Source organism: Mirounga leonina, unplaced genomic scaffold, assembly GCF_011800145.1.
Source record: "Mirounga leonina isolate KUSES-001 unplaced genomic scaffold, KU_Mleo_1.0 Mir_53, whole genome shotgun sequence".
NCBI classification, from domain to species: Eukaryota; Metazoa; Chordata; class Mammalia; order Carnivora; family Phocidae; genus Mirounga; species Mirounga leonina.
The window spans coordinates 3,619,049-3,637,179 of NW_023270807.1; the positions used below are offsets into that span (position 1 = coordinate 3,619,049).

The 18,131-nt window shown below is 43.1% G+C and overlaps 2 protein-coding genes across 5 annotated transcripts in view; one reads left to right on the forward strand and one right to left on the reverse strand.

The window, feature by feature from the left end:
• KCTD20 (potassium channel tetramerization domain containing 20) overlaps window positions 1-6,415 on the forward strand; it is a 40,992-nt gene extending 34,577 nt beyond the window's left edge. The window contains exons 9-10 of one of the 3 annotated variants that reach the window (XR_004676587.1): window positions 3-256; window positions 4,537-6,415. The gene's annotated coding sequence lies outside the window, so the exon portion shown is untranslated. Of the gene's footprint in view, window positions 1-2; window positions 1,603-4,536 lie in introns of those variants that run through there. The other 2 variants (XR_004676588.1, XR_004676589.1) reach the window with 2 other exon arrangements.
• Window positions 4,148-18,131, reverse strand: part of STK38 (serine/threonine kinase 38) — a 40,385-nt gene continuing 26,401 nt past the window's right edge. For both annotated transcript variants that reach the window (XM_034990860.1, XM_034990861.1), the window contains exons 8-14: window positions 14,918-15,020; window positions 14,029-14,090; window positions 9,166-9,283; window positions 7,991-8,114; window positions 7,686-7,781; window positions 6,635-6,729; window positions 4,148-6,158 (exon numbers count right to left, since the gene is read on the reverse strand). In XM_034990860.1, the coding sequence (XP_034846751.1) occupies window positions 6,028-6,158; window positions 6,635-6,729; window positions 7,686-7,781; window positions 7,991-8,114; window positions 9,166-9,283; window positions 14,029-14,090; window positions 14,918-15,020 (729 nt within the window). In that variant the 3' untranslated portion in view covers window positions 4,148-6,027. The remainder of the gene's footprint in view (window positions 6,159-6,634; window positions 6,730-7,685; window positions 7,782-7,990; window positions 8,115-9,165; window positions 9,284-14,028; window positions 14,091-14,917; window positions 15,021-18,131) is intronic.

The window sequence follows — 18,131 nt, forward strand, 5'->3', positions numbered from 1 at the left end:
AGCAGAAGATAATACCGGAAGGCAAGATGTTAAAAGGAACCCAAGCAGCAGCACGTTGATGGCCCAGAACAGAGCTGCTTCCTTTCCTGCGGGGCCACCGGGCCACTTTGAGCCTGGGTGTGCCCTTCCCACCCTACTCTCTGTAACTCACAGCTTCCAGAACCCTAATAGTCTGCCTTCTTGAGTTCCTGGCTAATTTACATTCAGGACCTCCCGAATCCTCAGTCCAACCAAGTAGGACCCCACAAAGCCAAATGTAAGTTTGGAAGATAAGAGGACTCAGCGACTTTATGTTCTGGTTTAAAACAAGTGAGGAGCCATGGCAGGAATGAAAGGCAGGTCCCCTGGAAACACTGCTGTAAAGCTGCTGGCTCCTCCTCTGATGTCTCCGATTTGGCCCAGCTCTAGTCAGGTGCCTCCCGAGTGAGTTCCCTCAGCTCACTTAGCCCGGGAGCTTATTGGTGATCCAACTTCAAGGGGCGCTAAAGCGAGCACCTTCACAGCAGGCCTGCCTTTATCAGCACGGAGGTTACGGACACGCTCTGAAGAGATGGCCTGCTGAGTATACTCTGTGCCAAGCACTGCATGACCACGGGGACAATGACCAGGACACAGTTCTGCTCCAAGGGGTTTTTATACTTGTGGGGAAAAGAGATCTATGAACAGTCCAGGTCACTCAGGGAACCCCCAAAAGGATGGAGTAGCCAGTTTTTACCATGAGAATTCACAAGAGGATTCTAGGAGTGATCCATGAACCAAGTTGTAAAGAAAGAATACTAGTTGTTTTGGATCCACGAATGTGCAGGGAGGAGGTATTCCAGGCCAACTCAACTGTATGAGCCAAGATGCAAAGGTGAAATGATCAGGGAAGGTGGGGTGATGCAGAGATGCAGCCAGAGTAAGGAAGGACCCTTCTACCTCAAAGTTGTCTGGTCTCATTTTTAGAAACTGTTGGGAACCCAAGAGAGTTTTATGGAGGAGAATGACATGATCAGACTTGAGGCTTGAATTTCTTCGGCAGCAGGGAAGGCGGCGGACTTGAAAGGGGAAGGGCCGGGGACAAAAGAGGTCAGCTAAGGGGTCAGTGCAGTAGCTGCTTCAAGAAACGAAGGCACTGGTAGGATGGGTGGATGGCCGTGCCCCAGAATTGTGCGTGTTTACCCGTGGGAGCTGGGTAAGAAGTTTCTGGCTGGACAGCTGAGTAGACCGAGTCAGAGGCAACGGGAAGCAAGAGGAGCTCTGTTGGGATGGTGTCTGAGCCCGAACGAGGCCTTCCAGACGGTGGTATCTAGAGTTCTGGGGATGGAGCTGGGAAGTTGGTCACTTTGAGGACCTCGCCACAAAAAATGGCAGCTGAAGCCACTGTGTTGGGGAGATCACCGAGATCACATGAGTAAATAGAGGGCAAAGGCATGGCTCGGATGATCACCAGCATTTAAGTGGTGGCAAGGGAACCAAGAAGGAAGTCAGATGAGAATAGAGTTTTTGTTTTAACAGTATGCGTGCAGCAGGTTGATCAAGTAAGATGAGGGCTGAAAGGGGGCGCCTGGGTGGCTCAGTTGGTTAAGCAGTCTGCCTTCGGCTCAGGTCATGATCCCAGGATCTTGGGATGGAGCCCCATGGCGGCGGGGAGCCTGCTTCTCCCTCTGCCTCTGCCCCTCTTCCTCCCCCTGCTCTCTCTTCTCTCTCAAATAAATAAAATCTTTAAAAACAAAAACGATGAGGGCTGAAGTATAGGTAGTATGCATTTCCCTGGAATGATCTGTGAAAGCCAACACTGACTTAAAACCACCACCACGATGCTCTTTCAGGCACACTTTGAGAGAGCATCTTGCCCAAATCACACTGAAGTAGCCATCATCTACAAAGCACAGTACTGGGCACTCTGGAATGCATGCCTATGGCAGTCAGGACACCCGTGACCAGAGGAATGACTATAAAAATGAGTGCTAGTATGTTTTATACCTGGGATAATGAATACATGTTTCGCACAAGGGACAGAGATTGGATGAAGGGAAGTGGGAGAGGGAAATGAAGTAACAAACGCGACCGCAGTGTTCCTCCCAAAGGAACAACTCCCACGCCTCGGCCGCAGCACAAGACCAAACCTACCAGGCTCCAAAATCCAGGGCTGTATCACCTCTGCAAGTCACCGCAACTAAGAAACCTCTCCCGGAAGCTTCCCTCAGCTTCCCTAACACCCCTAGATCAGCTTAACAGTACTGCTCCACCGTTAAGAACTTCGCAGCTAGTGCTGTTTGCTGTTGAGCCACTTGATGGGAATTCTCCACCTGCTCTGCAGATCAAGACCACGGCAGGCTCCCCAGTGCATCCCAGAGTGCCCAGTACTGTGCTCTGTAGATGATGGCTACTTCAGTGTGATCTGGGCAAGATGCTCTCTGAAAGTGTGCCTGAGAAAGCATTGTGGCGGTGGTTTTTAAGTCAGTGTTGGCTTTCACAGATCATTCCAGGGAAATGTATACTACCTAGCAAAGGAAAATACCATTCACTGAATCCTCTGAGTTCAAGATAAACTACCATTTGGGGTTACAAAAGGAGAGAGTGAAACCCAAATACACCTTCCAAGGAACCAATTCAGAGAAAAAGCATTAGCAGTTGAGGCAGAGGATTCCTATTATGCATATAGATGAGTTTTAAAATTGCAACCTGCTATTCAGAGCCTGAATATTAATCCCAAAGGAACTCATCCATAGCTTACTTTTGAAAAAGTAATTCTAAAAAGAAACAGGTACTAGGCACCTGGCTGGCTCAGTCAGTAGAGCGTGTGACACTTGATCTCAGGGTCGTGAGCTCAAGCCCCATGTTGGGTGTGGAGCCTACTTTGAAAAAATTTAAAAAAACACACACAAGTACTGAAGAAAATCCTGATGCACCCCTGAATCAAGAGGAGACTGGATGACATCAGTATTCAGTTTCACTTCAGTAGGCAGTACGGTTCAAGCCCTATTTCCTAACTCCCTCTAAGAGAGTAGGAAGCAGAACTATCTGAAGAGGACCAACACCAAACCAATGGTTCTCAACATGTTTCTTGAAACCCTTAAGTTCTGCAAAGACAACACACATTCTGGCTGCATTCAGCTTCCTCCCGCCTGCACTTCTGACCCTGGATGGTCTTTGCTCTTCTTGCTTCTTTTTGAGGCTCCTTTCCCTAACCCAGAGAGGGTGCTAATGAGGGGACCCCACAGGACTCCTGCTCTGGTGGACCCGGAGGGCTCAGCAGAAGTTCCATTCCAGGAGCCTGTGAAGTTCCTGGTCAACCCCAGGCTGGGTAAACAGCTGTACAAATGTCCACCCACTGACAGCAATTGTCAGCAGGTGTCCCCTTAGCCTTGCTGCAAGGGAGATCCCACTGCCCCGCAACCCTGAGCCAGGTGGGAAGAACACATGCAAGTGGCCAACAGAAGATGGTCTCTTTATACCAACCAACCCGAAGGTTCATTCTCAAGGAAAAAAGCAGGCCCTAGTCTCTCCGAGACAGAAAAGCACATTGCCTAAATATGGTGATGAAGTGTTCCAGTGGTCTGCAATCGGGTTAAAAGAAGCCACCAGCAATCTAGCCCCTTTCAGTTATGAGCCACATTTAATTAATTTTTTTAAAACATTTTATTTATTTGAGAGAGAGCACGAGCATGGGGGGCAGGGGGGAGAGAAGCAGACTCCCCGCTGAGTAGGAAGCCCAAGCGGGCTCGATCCCAGGACCCCGAGATCATGACCTGAGCCAAAGGCAGACACTTAACCGACTGAGCCACCCAGGTGCCCCCACATTTGCTTTAAAACACATCAGATTCACGGGGGGGTCCTGGGATCAAGTCCCACATCGGGCTCCTTGCTCAGCGGGGAGCCTGCTTCTCCCTCTGTCGCTCCCTGCCACTCTGCCTACTTGTGATTCCTCTCTCTGTGTCAAATAAATAAAATCTTAAAAAAAAAAAAAAAACAGGCTGCCTGGGTGGCTCAGTTGGTTAAGCGACTGCCTTCGGCTCGGTTCATGATCCTGGAGTCCTGGGATCAAGTCCCGCATCGGGCTCCCTGCTCAGCAGGGAGTCTGCTTCTCCCTCTGACCCTCCTCCCTCTCGTGCTCTCATTCTCTCGCAAATTTAAAAAACAAAAAAAAAAAAAACACATCAGATTCACACTGTTTTCACACAGTTTATTCAGAAGTTTAAAATGTGGGCATTTTCCCCTAAAACAAATCATCCCTCCCTGCCACTCCCCACACATAGACTATCACCACTCCTGTGAACTCTTTACCGTGCTTACCACACATACTTGCAAAACACCTGGGGGTCAAAACCTCAACTATTTGGTAATACAACAAAAAGACAGAGTTACACAAAAGAATCTCCTTTACTTCCTTTCACTAGCAGACCGTGAATGAAAGATTAAGGGGCAAACATTACCTTCATCCAAAGTTAATACTTCCCTAGTATTTTTTTTTTCTTCCTCTAAGACATTAAAACCCAAAGCAGTTTCATTTACTCCTGTAACTCTGATATCCCATTTTTCGTTTCTGAATAGCTAAGCCAGGACATACTTTCAAGGTGATCTTAACCTCAAGACTGGTAGAAAGCAGACTCCCAGCTGCAGCTTGGCCATGACCCTTTGCAACAGGCAAAATCACCACACAGGTGAAAATGATGCTCTGAGTTCTCAAAAACTTTAAAATAATGCATTAATATGGAGCCTCCACATATTTCTGATGCAGCAAAATTCCTCTCAAGGTGGTGGCAGCTGTAAAAGAAAAGGCACTTGGTGCTAAAATTCCGAGGGTCTCTCATGAGTGCCGCAGCAGAGAGGCCTGCTCAGCCCAAGCTGCAGGCTACCCTTTAGGGTGGAGAGGAGCATCCCCCAGGAAGGCCTCTGCAAAGGAAAAATCCGTAATCATGATTCCAAGGCAAAATGGTTACTTAAACCGGAGAGGACAAACACAAAGACTGAGAGAGAGAAGACAAAACACAGTTGCACCAAGGACTGAGGAGTGAACTTCACAGGGATTTGTAGGCTGGCTCCGCACTTCGTACTGGGCCGGTTCCTTCACTTCCAAGGAGGTTCTGGAGACCGAGCAGGGGCAGCACCTTAGCCAAGAGGGTTCCGGGCCTGCTGCCTCGGCCTGGACTCTCCCTGCTGTGTTCCCAGGAACAGAGCGAGTTCCTGCTGGCAGACTTGTGGCTACTGCTGGTCCGCGACAACATCTTAGGGATGTTCTGATACAGCCATGAAGAGACGGTGAGGGTTTTCCACGTGATCTGGGAGTCCTTGGCAAAGCCCAGTGGCTTGGGTCTTCTGAGAGCGACAATGGATCACGCTGGTATCCCCCATCAACACTCAGAAAAGCAGCATGAGTGTTTTAGACGGGCAGGAGGAGAGAAATCAATGGATTGAGGGTCTTTATCCTAGTACCATAAATAAAGTGCACCATGAATGGAGGCTATCAAGAGCCACTCGCCTGAGGCCGAGGTATGGGGAGGAACTACCATCACCACCCGCTCAGAGGATGGTGGACCATTTCCTTCAGCCAGAATGCTGGTTGCTGAGGCTTTCATTATTGCTTTATTTCCTTAGTACTACGGAAATTTTAGCTGTAAAGGAAAAGAAATACTGGGTGGGCTTGGCAGAAAGCATGTCTGTCACAAAATCACAGAAATTGGCTGATAGTAAGTCTATGTTACAATCTCAATAATGTTTGATAATGGCTGTTTTTTCTCCTTCATTCTGATGAACTTAGGAAAACGAGTTTTTTAAAACCTCTATCAAATTGGCTCATGAGGCTTCTAAAGAAGCAGTACAGCTGTTTATGGCCGATGTAGGAGAAATGGTTGTCTTTGTTCACAGGTCTCCGATGCATTATGGAAGAGAATCCACTTACTGTCACATTTCAGTAGAGTTTACCATGACACGCTGGCGGGTTCCATAAACGTCTTGGAAACTCTTTCAAAAGACCGTGTGAGAGGAAAACCGTGATGTTGTACCAAGAACTCCTGCTCCACTGAGGATTCTGTTTCAAGGGTACTATTTGGCTGCTTTCATGTAGGAAGGTATTGCCCCCCGAGCCGTGAGGCCCTCAAAGCGCTTGTACGTGTAATTGATGAAGACCCAGTCTTTGTTCTTGTAGTCAGTCTCAGGGTGATTACTTGTAGCCACTGGGAAAGAAATAGATGTGAGAGTTGATTCACTGCCTTACCCCGAGGGACTACTCAGTACTGAGGACATGACATTCGGAAGAAGATACCACAGTTTTTATTTGGGAAAAATTGTTTTTCGCTCTGCAAATCTTCTACATTTGCTTGTCTATGTTCTTTGAACCTCCTACTTCTCACAAATATTTTTAAAGTTTTATTTCCCCATTTCTGTCATTTCAGGTTACCTAAGCTTTAATAAATAAAAACGAAAGAACAAACCTTTGTGATTCCCCACCCCGTCTAGCAGCTAAGCAGTCTCCATTCAGCAGGGTGTCACCGCTCCTCAGCATTAGCGCTGGGAAAACACTTACAAAGAACCAGAAGGACTAAAATTCCTCTAGCTGACCTATAAACACAACCCCCAGACTGGGGGGGGGGGGGGGGAGGAAAAAATGTGCTTGTAACGCAGCAGGAGGAGGCACTGTTGGTGCTGTTACCTGTTGGCTTAAGAATATCAGATTCTGGAAACTCATCGAAGTTTGAGGTATCATCAATGCTTTTGATTTCAATAGATATTGCAGCAGGTCTCTCTCTGCCAAGAACAGACATGCCAGAAATTACTACGGTTAGTAATCACGTGGGTCACAGCTAATCACGTCTTTCTCCACAAAGCCCCCTGGCCTGACACGGGGAAGACTAGCCACAGGCAGGCAGCCGGTAAAAGCTTCTGACACTGAGCAACCACGCCACCTGGCCACATCCAAACAAAATGAGAAAACAGAACTAACAATAATCCATACCTGGGAAGAAAGACAAAAATAATGAGAAAAACTAAAATCTGAAGTTAATGCACTGCCCTCAGGGCCTGCCCTGTCTGTAAAAGGGGAACTAACCCTCTGGGCGCCCACACACCCCCCACCCCGGGCGGGGCACTGCCCTTCTACCAGAGGGGCTAACCAAGAGAAAGCTAAAAATACGGCAAAAAGGAGCCGAAGGTAAAACTGAGAATAATGCAGATCGAAACACAATTATGGAAGAGAGGACAAGGTCTTCGCCTTCTGTTTCTGTTTGGCAACTGCCGAATGCCGAGTAGGAAGGGCGGCCACTGGCCACACTCCACAGCCCTCCACAGCCCCGCCGTGGCCAGCTCCACTCTCCCTCCCCACGCCCCTCCCGCCTCCACTCAGTCCTTTGGACTCGCGCTCCCTGTGGCCAGGGACAGCCCTGCTGGCGACCACCAACACTGCAGAAGCTGGTGTGTCCTAGGTAAGGGCAAGGGCAACACGCTTCTTAGGTGCTCCCTTCACCATGGAAGCCAAATGTCACTTCACTTAGGAAATGGCTGCTGGCTTCATCATATCCCCTGGCACATGGCTGACGGGAAGCCCCCACTCCCATCCTCACCACGAAGGAAAATCAAGAAAAGACCCTCAATCTCGAAGAAGCCCTCTTCCCTTACCTGGCTTGCCAATAATGGTGCTTCTAAATTACTATTAAGCAAATTACAGCCTTTCTGAAATAATCCTGAAAGTTTTTATATGGATATACCTGATATGTTCCCAGTCAACGCCTTCAAAAAAAGAATTACTTTTGATTTCCTCAACTCCAGGGGCTCCAATTCTATGTTCCCACTCACAGCAGAATCTGGAAAAGACAGAGGCCTTTCAGCATACCTCAAATAGTCTCTTTGGAAAAAGAGAAGGAATAACCTCCCCTTTTTTTTTAAAGAGAGAAATTGGAGAGAGCAAGGGACAGACCCAGGTAATAATTTAAGTTGGAAAAAAAAAAAAAATGAATTCACTCATGTCAGAAAACCTGGGTGGGAGGTGGGGGTGATGTTCTCTGACTAATACCTCAAAATTAGATCCTTGGCTTTCTCAGAGATAGGAACTTCTGGAGGAAAAGTCAAAGTTTCTTTCCAGTTCATCACCTTCTTATATGTCTCTTGAGGGGTCTCAGAACAGAAAGGTGGGTAGCCTGTAATAAAAAAGGAACTTCGGAGCTTTTACACCCCAAAACTTTGAATCTAACTGGGAGCATTCTCCTTAATATGATTCTATACCTCCTTAACCCTCCATAACCTCCTCCATGACTTCCACTCATTCCAGAAAACATCTAATTTTTCATTTTCCCCCCAAACTCCCAAGCCCAAAGTGAATTTGTGCTTCTGGTACCACAAGAGAAGCAGCTAATAACGGAAGCTGGGAAAAGAAAGGAGGACATATACAGCATTGCACACGGGGAGTCACTGTGCCCAAAGAAGAAATGAAAGGATGAAACAACATCACTGAGAAATGACTGTTCTAGGAATATCCATATATATGGGTAAAGTGCAAACAAGTTGAACAAGAAAAAAGCATAGGTTTTAAAGGTGACCATCGTGCCTCTTTTTGAGAACTACAGACAAGGGGATAAATACTCTCAGACCATATTACTGCCCTCCACACAGACCACATCCGCCTCCACAGGCATCCATCCAATGTTCCCGAAGACAGAGCAGCCAGAAGCCATCCTAGTCATCCACAGACTCACGCACTCAGTACCACCATGGACATACTTATTCTCCTAGTGCTCTCGGGCATATGGCCACCCACCCCCCAGAGTGTCCCCTAAATACACAGACACACCATCTGAATAAGAGGGAGAGAGATCAGAGGGTTCCATGCTTTGAAGGCTTAGAGAGAGGAAGGGCAGAGCAAGAAAGTAAAGAGTATGTGAGGCAACGCCCAGTTAAAGTTCTCTGCATACAATGAATGTTTAAGAAATGCCAGAGACTGAAAGAGCTGCTAGGAGAGGATGAAAAGGGGGAAGAACAGGGTAAATGATCAGCAAAGCAAGCACAGGATGCCAGGAAGCCAGACGACATAGGTGGCTATTTGACGGCCATGAGCTTTCTACCTAGGAAACTTCTCGTTGAAAGATAAGAGGGGAAAAGTGCTTCGATCACCCCCAAATGAAACAGTCTATTATCAATATGGGACTCTTTCCCGGCTGCACAGAAAAAGTCCTCTGAAAGCATGCAACTTACCGATGAGCATCTCATACATGATCACCCCAAGCGACCACCAATCACAGAGCTTGTTGTACCCGGTCTGCATGAACACCTCAGGAGCAATGTAGTCAGGAGTGCCTACTGTGGAGAAGGCCTGAAACACGTACCATACATCAGGGGGACCCCGCAGGCAGGAGGGTGCCCAGAGTTCTGTTCTAGAGACCAAAGGTTCCAAGCACCACCTACGGCTACCCACAAACTAACTGAGCAGGATGCCCAGTAGCTTAATGGCAAACCTGATTTGCCAGAGCACTTCCAAAATGAACAATAAAGCTTCGTCAGGGAGGCAAGAGATGCTTCCTACATACAGCCAAAGCCCATGGTCAATCAGGACGAAGGTATCCATCTTAACAACTAGTACCGTAATTTACTGAGCACCCAGTGAGTGCCAGGCTCCGTACCTCTTATATGCTTCTGAGCCTATTTCATCCTGACACAACTTAGCAAAGGACTTTATCAGCAAATAAAATCTGACACCCAAAACAGCTTTGTTCATAGGCTCAGGACTAGTTAAGTGGCAGAGCCCAGTTTGAAAATGAAATACCCTGTCTAAATCATCCCTCTTTCTATCATAAATATTCCTAGATTTGGCAAAATCATAAAGGGAAGCTTTATTATTACAAGCTAGTCATAATCCTATAGGTTATAGAGATTTATGTCTATTTACTAAACGTACTCATTTATGCAAACCGTTCTCAGGGGAATGTTTTCTAAATTCAAGTAATCCATTCTCATATACCAGGACTACAATACAATACTCAAAGCCTTCCAGTGTGCTCAGCATTTGGGCGTTTACAACATAGAAGGCTCTGATCTAAGCGCTTTTGATATTACAGAACTTCTAAGGTAAAAAATAACATCTGTGTTGTCTTTTGAAAATGTTTATTATGGAATACTGCAAGCATACAGGAAAAAAACAGACAATACAACATACATGTACCTATTGCCCATATTAAAGAGAGGTTAATCATCTGCCATATTTGTCTCAGATCAAAGACACAAAACTATAGAAACAATTAAAACCAGATAGTCCCTCCCTCCTTCCCTACTGAAGTCAAAACCACCCTGAAGTTGCTGCGCTATGCTTGTATGAATGTTTGCATAAATGACATTACTTCCTGAATATTTCAACTTTTAACAAAGGGTTTCACTCCAATGCTACACCTCGTGTTGGCTCAGCATTATGATTTTGCGATTTATTCATGTAGCTCTGGTTCACCCATTTCACTGCTGTACACATATTCCATGATACAAATGTCACAATGTTTTTTTATCCATTCTTCTGTTGCTTTCAATGTCTCACTATGACAACAGCCACACAGACATTCCTGTGACACCTCCTGGGCACTAGAGCAAGAATTTCTCTAAAGGATATACCAGAAGGAGTACCATTGGGTCTTGCATTACGAACATCTTCAACTTAACTAGACATCTTCCAACTGTCTTCCAAAGTGCTTAAACCTATTTAAACAACCCCAGTGGGGATGAGCTCCTGGTGTTCCACATCTCACCAACACTTGGCTCTGTCAGACTTTTAATTTTTGCCAATCTGATGAATATGAAATGGGATCTCGCTGTTTTAATTTACATTTCCTTTATCTTTAGTAAGGTTCAGCATGTATTCATTTATTGAGTAGCCATTCAAGTCTCTCTTCTCTGAATTCCCGTTCAGATCCTTTGCCCATTCGTTTTCTAGTTGCATTATCTTTTTTCTTATTGATTTGTAGGAATTCTCTATGAATCCAGGGCATTAGTCCTGATTCAGGACATAATCCTTTATAGTTTTACATATTGGAAATAACTTCTCCCAGGGTGAGGCTTATCATTATTATTAGGGTTTTTAAGTGATGTAATATATGTTATATACCCAAAAATGTGGAATTATCAAATTATGAAGCATAATAATAAAAATGAATAACCATGAGTTCAACCAAAGAAATGAATCACTACCAACGTCATTAGAGCTAAACGTGCACTCCTCTCCCTTCCGTCCTCCTGCCTCTCCTAACCCCTATGGTTCAATTTTGTTCATCATTCCTCTGCTTTTAAAAATAAATTTAATTTTGCCCCACATCTGTCTCTAAGTGAGATCTTAGCCTTATTTTGGGGCTTTGTAAAAATGGTATCATTCTACACGTAGTCTTCCTTTCTTTGATTTTTCTTCTCAACGTTTTGTTCCTAAAATTGATCCCTGATGTCAAATGTAGCTGTAGTTCAATTACTTTCACTGCTGTAAAATATTCTACCCCACAATGTAACCATTTTCCTGTCAATGGGGACAGGGGTTATTTCCAGTTTTTTGCTATCACAAAAATGCAATAAGCATTCTTATACATGGCTCCTGGTTCACAAGCACAAATTTTTCCAGACCATATGATTAGGGGTAGAATTGCTGGGTTGTAGGGTATGCACATGAACTATAACATAATTCCAAAGTAGTGGGACCATGTGGCTTATCTTTTCATTTGTTTATGTCTTTCAATATATAGAAGGGTTTTTTTCCTTTAAAGCAAAATCAAATTTTCCTTTATGATTTGTACTTCTTGTATCTTAGTATTTTTTAAAAATCCTTCCTTACTCCAAGATCATGAATATATCACCCTATACTTTCTTCTAAAATTTTAAAGTTTTATTTTTCCATCTACTACTTTTTTTGTGTATACTAAAAGGTAGGAATCCATTTTTTCCATATAGAATTGTACACTGTTTTCTTTTAAATTAAATAATACAAATGCCAGTTGTTGTTTTTAAAGCTTTAAAGTCTGAGACATGGACTGTGCTCTCCTCAAGAAGTATTTTCATTCTAATTATAAAGGTTAAGAAACTACAGAAACCCTTCAATTTAGAAACTAGATTTATCCCAGCAAAGCTGAATGTTAAGTAAATCTTATTTGCTAAAAAATTCTATTATAAAACCAGAGATGGGGGTGCCTGGCTAGCTCAGACAGTAGAGCATGCAACTCTTGATCTCGGGATTGTTGAGTTCGAGCCCCATACTGGGCACAGAAATTACTTAAAAAAAAAAAAAAAAAAAAAATATATATATATATATATATATATATAAGCACTGCGGCCAAAGGTTAACTCTTGGCTTGCTTTTAAAAAAATTTAGAAATCAGAAGATTCCTTACCTTTCGTTATCTTCCAAAACACAGGTAAATATCAGTTTCCCAATAATGCAGGAGCTATTGTTTGAGAAACAGTCCCTTCAGTGGAGGGTCTCAACCTTCACTGAACAGTAAAATCACCCAGAGTCCTTTCAAAAAATCAGATACCCAGATTATATACCCCAAACCAACTGAATCTATCTCTGGGAGTAGGACCCAGGCATCAATAGATTCTAAAGTCCCCCAGGTGATTCTGATGTGCAGCCAAGGTTAAGATCTACTACTCAATGGAGAGACATAATAGAAGCATCTGACCAAATTGGTTCCTGACATTACCTAACCCTCAACAAGCTATGCAAACAGTTTTTCAATCACATACAGAATGCAGATACTTAAAAGAGTATCAGAGTCCCTAAGGAAAGGAGACTATCAGGTGAATGACGATAGCAACCTGAAGTATCCCCAAGTTAATGTTAGGAAAAGATATCAAAGATGAATTTTAGTTACTACATCTCCAGAAGTGTTTGGTTTAAGATAATGCCTCTCCCAGTGCCCAGCTGACCAAAAAAATCATTATACTCAAATCATGGTCTGGTCTGAGATCCCACCGATGGGCCTCAAAAAATGCAAGCCTTTCTTTTGATGCTTTCTTAACCTTACAGGCATCCATTTTCACTAGGACAGACAGCTACTTACCAGTGACCTACTAACCAAGTTATTTAAGATACTACAGAGAACTCTAATTCAGTATTTTACTAAGAAGTCTGACTGAAATACAGTGTTTGGCAAACCCACCAAGTTACTATTGCATATACACCGACAAGCAGAAGTGCCACCATTTCTAGATGATACATGTACGTGACCATCATTCCGAATTAGCCATCATTTTCCACGGCTGCTATTCTTGCTTTCTACAACCGTTAGTTTAGCTTTACCATCATTTATTTCATCCACTTTGGGTTTCTAGCAAAGCCTAAGTATGTGGTGATACGCCTATTATCTCTGTTCTATAATTTTCCAATAACTAGACCCTGGGACATAGAGATTATACTTCAGATATAAACCAATGAATCAGAATAAAAGTCTGCCTAGACAACAATATTTCACCGGTGAATTTGTTCTATTTAAATACTTCCAACATACCATCAAGGTAAATGCAATAATGTTACTTATTTTTAAGCTTGTAGGGCATAATTTTATGTGTACATACTTAAAATACTTAAAAGCACTTTCCTTAAATTTCTCTCCAATTTTTATCAAGTTCTCTTTTCCACCACAATAGGAAAGGGTGAGTGAGGCAGGTGAACTGAAGTCTTGACTTGCCTAAGTGAATTAAAATTTTAGAAGTTTGAGAACCCCTGCCTTAAAGCTCTGGGTAGGTATCTGTAACTTAGTTTCATCTTGAGAGACCTCCAGTTTAAATATATCCCCTTTACAACACCATAAAAATAGGGAACGGGTGGAACAGGAAGGAAAGCGGCTGTCACCAACATAAAGGCTCAGAATGAGGCCCTCCATTAAAACAGTCACAACCAAAACCCCCTAATATTATCTTCCCTCCTTCAAAAGATTACCTTTGGTGCCACCGGCAGTGACGGTGTCCTATTAAGGTAACCTTAGAAGCAAGGAATAGATATGCTGTAAACATTTATTGAATGCAAATTTATGTACCTATTTTTAAAATCTATTCATACTCGGTTCGTAGCATTTAAAAGCCACAGATATTACTTACTAGCTGACGTCTATTTCTTTTCCAGGTTTCTGCTTTCCTTTTGGAATTCATGTTCTGGAAAGCTAAAAGCAGAGAGAACAAGTCCTAATCAAAGTTCAGACAGGTATGTTCACTACTTTTTTTAGGCTCTGGTTCAAGCCACATGAGGCCTTAAAGTCTTGCTTTTCCGCCCATACATCAGTAACGCTAGATAACACACTTCCCAGCAAGTCTGTAAATCCGAATCAAAGGCGTCTGATCTTTAGCATTAGCTCAAGAATCACACAGTCACGTGGGTCATGCGGCCAGAGAGGACACAGTCCTTCACCAGAATTACGGGAAATATGGTTTCATCAGTAGCAAAAGTCCCAAAGTGGACCTAAGACATTGATAATTTCTCAAAATTACCATCAAGTTTCCAAAAGTAATAATTGGTACATATTCAGAGACTTCTGAATATAGAACACATTTTTGGCATAAGTTTCTCCAGGATGAACTGTAATTGTACTACATAGTTTCAATGGTTTAACAGTGCTGGAGTGAAAATAACACTTCTAAAGATCAATTTCTGCCGTGACAGAAAGAAGCACCTAGGATAAATCCAGTCTGGGGTTGGTCCCAGGACTTTTTCCTCTACTTTTGCTTGCCTGCCCTGTATTCATCCCAGTAACCTTCTCAGCAGAGCTCCAAAGAAGGCTCTTTTCAACATCTGCCTTAATTTTACTTGGTAGCACTCATCTTGCCTCATCATACAATAAAAACCACAGGCACACCTGGGAAGATATTTTTATTCTCTAGACTCATGCTGTGAGAATCTCCTAATTCGTCCTGCATATTTTGGTTACCAGGCGAACAGCTCTTCTAGGCCCAGGTAAGGGATAAAAAGGCTAACACCACTGTTTACACTTACTGAAATCACTGGGGAGGCTGTGGTTCAGATTCCTATAAAATTCTGTTCTATGTGCTTTTTTCAGTCCTGTGCAAAGGCCAAAGTCAGAAAGCTTCACATGTCCCTATGGGGAAGAAACAAGGTAATAGATGAACATTCAAGGATGTGGAACAGACATTATATTCTCTGGCTCCTTACAGTATCCATTACAGCTCCATGAAGTATGCTGTCTCTTTTTCTTTGTTTATAGGGAAAAATAAAAAATAAAATGTTCAAAGATCCATTATACTAAATACTACTAATAAAAGTATTTCAATTTTTGCATATTATCTTTTTGTCCAAATATAAACTTCCCAACACAGTGGAACCCTCCATGGCATCTAAAGATACTTTTACTACTTCCTTTTTTTTTTTTTTTTTAAGATTTTATTTATTTGACAGAGAGAGAGAGAGCAAAAGCAAGGGGAGCGGCAGGCAGAGGGAGAGCTCTTGGAAAAGCAGACTCCCTGCTGAGCAGAGAGCCTGACATGGGGTTCAATCCCAGCACCCTGGGATCGTGACCTGAGCCGAAGGCAGATGCTTAACTGACTGAGCCACCAGACTCCCCCCCCAACCTTTTTTTAAAAGCAGGCTCCCATACTCAGCATGGAGCTCAATGAGGGGCTTGCACTCAAGACCCACAGGTCAAGACCTGAGCTGAGATCAAGAGTCAGACTCTTAACCAACTGAACCACCCAGGTGCCCCCTCTTTTACTACTTCTTAAATTCACTCACTCAAATGTTCCTATGTTTCTACATGGTTTTCAAAATCACCATTTTTAATGTCTACATAAAATTCGAATGACTTAGGGGGTGCCTTCAGCTCAGGTCATGATCCCAGTGTCCTGTGATCAAGCCCCGTGTCCCTGCTCAGCCAGGAGTCTGCTTCTCCCTCGCTCTGCTCTTGCGCTCGTGCTTGCTCTCTCTCAAATAAATAAAATCTTTAAAAAATATTCAAATGACTTAGTACATCATTGTTTACCTAACCATCCTCCTAATTCTGGATCCTTACTCCATTTCTAATTCTTCACTCTCATATAATGTGGATTATAAGGACCCCTGATAAAGACCCCCGTGATAGAGTCTTTGTTCCCAACCCTAACCATGCATGGTACAGAGGATGGTCTCAATAAATGATTGTTAAATAATGAGTAAATGAACAAATCTTTGTTCATGTAACTTCTCCTCTTGAATTGTTTCATTATGATACAGTCCAAGGAATAAATTATTCCAAAGACAGAGAATGAATGTTATTGCACAGTTCCTGACAAATGTTGCTATACTGTATTTTAATCATAAGTGTCTGGCTTTATCATTTTCTTCAAGGAACACTCACACCTCCTCTGAGCCAGGCCCCATGCTTTAAATGTGTCATCTCATATATAACTCTTAAGCCCTTCACTTCACTTCAATGACTCAGACTCGTTAAATGGCTTGCTGGTGAAATGGCAGAACTAAAGCCAGAAATCAGTTCATGTTTCTTTTCTCCAGACCAGGATTACCTACCTACCCTTTCCAACGCCCTGATCTCATCTGGAAAATGGAAATAATGTTATCTTCCTGGCAGGAATGATGAGAATTAATGCATGTAAGGCTCCTAACCTAGTGCCTGGCACATAACTAGTCCTGAGGAAGAGGCAGGTGGTCTTGGGGCAGTGAAATTTCAAGTAGATAAGGAAGTAAAGCCAAAAATAAGGGAGGGAATCCTGATGTTCGGGGATCTACACTGCTCAAGGTCACACAATTAGAAGTGGTGTGGCCAAGGTTTAAGCCCCAGTGACTTCAACATTTGTGGTCTTTCCATACCACCTTCCTTCAGGACATCTTTAGGCCTTAACACATAAACTTCTCAGGATACAAGGAGGCTACAGAAGCCCTGCTCAGATGGGTCAGGTTTTACACTGTTTTGTTTTGAAGAAATCCCATTAGGTTTGGCCGTGTGTGTGTATGTGTGTGTGTGTGTGTGCGCATGCATGCACAACAAAGTAAACTGCCAAATGAAGACAGCTTTGAGCTTGCTAACCTGGTATCATTTTTTTCAGATCTGCAAATAACTTGTACAAGTCAAGGAACAGAGTTTAATTTCTAGTTCTCAAAACTACATTTTACCTGGACCCCTCTAAGAAAGGAATGTGTCTTAAAAAGCAGTACCTGGAGCAAATGCTACTCAAGCCTACATTTCCAGGGAATTCTATAGCTATTCTAAGTATGCAGCAGGAGCTCAAAACATCTACAGTTTCACTTCTAGAATCTGTATGGCTGAACACCTAAATAAGCTTGCTTGTGAGAACATTTTTCTACAAGTCTGGGCTAGGATCCTGTAGAGAGCAAATGTGCACCTGTGCACCTAAAAGGGTTCCCTACACCTCCTCAGCTACATTGAGGCCCAAGTTCTTGGCCTTTCAATATGTTTGCTGGACCTCCACATAGACTACGCGGTTCAACTAAGCCTGCACTAAGACAGCCAGGGTACAGGACCAGGGCATCTGAACTCAACCACATAAAGTAGGGCCAATGCTCTATTAAAAGTATATCTAAACATAATGACACAGAAGAATAATTTTATATACATCAACATTTTAAAAGCAGAATACCAAGCTACTTTTAGGATATTAACTGTATATAAATCATAGACACAAACAGTAAAGGTACTGAGGCTATTGTACCAAAATAGTAGCTACCTTTGAATGATAAGATTATAGGTATTTTTCCTCTTTATTTTCTACTATGTATACAACATTATTCTTATGATGAAGAAAAAAGCTACTAACCAGAAATTATTTGGTAAATCTCTTGCCACCTTGAAACAGAAAAATAAAATTTTAAAAAAAATTATACCAAAAGTTCAGGTTTTTCAAAGATCACAAGAAAATTATCAAAAGACAGCAAGAGTGGTGCCTAGCTAGCTCAGTCAGTGGAGCGTACGACTCTCGATCTCAAGGTTGTGAGTTCAAACCCCACACTGGTGTAGAGGTTACTTAACATACAACTTTAAAAAAAAAAATGGCAAGAAAGAAAAATACCCTAAGAATTAAATTCACTGTTCTACATAAAAGAAAAGTTCAGTCCAGACAACAATTCTATGTAACAGAACATAACATCCTAAAATTTTAGAGCTGGAAGAGACTTTGGAGCTTCTCTGGATCAATATATTCACTTTATAGATACATAGGGTCTGGACAGTGGGGAGACTTGC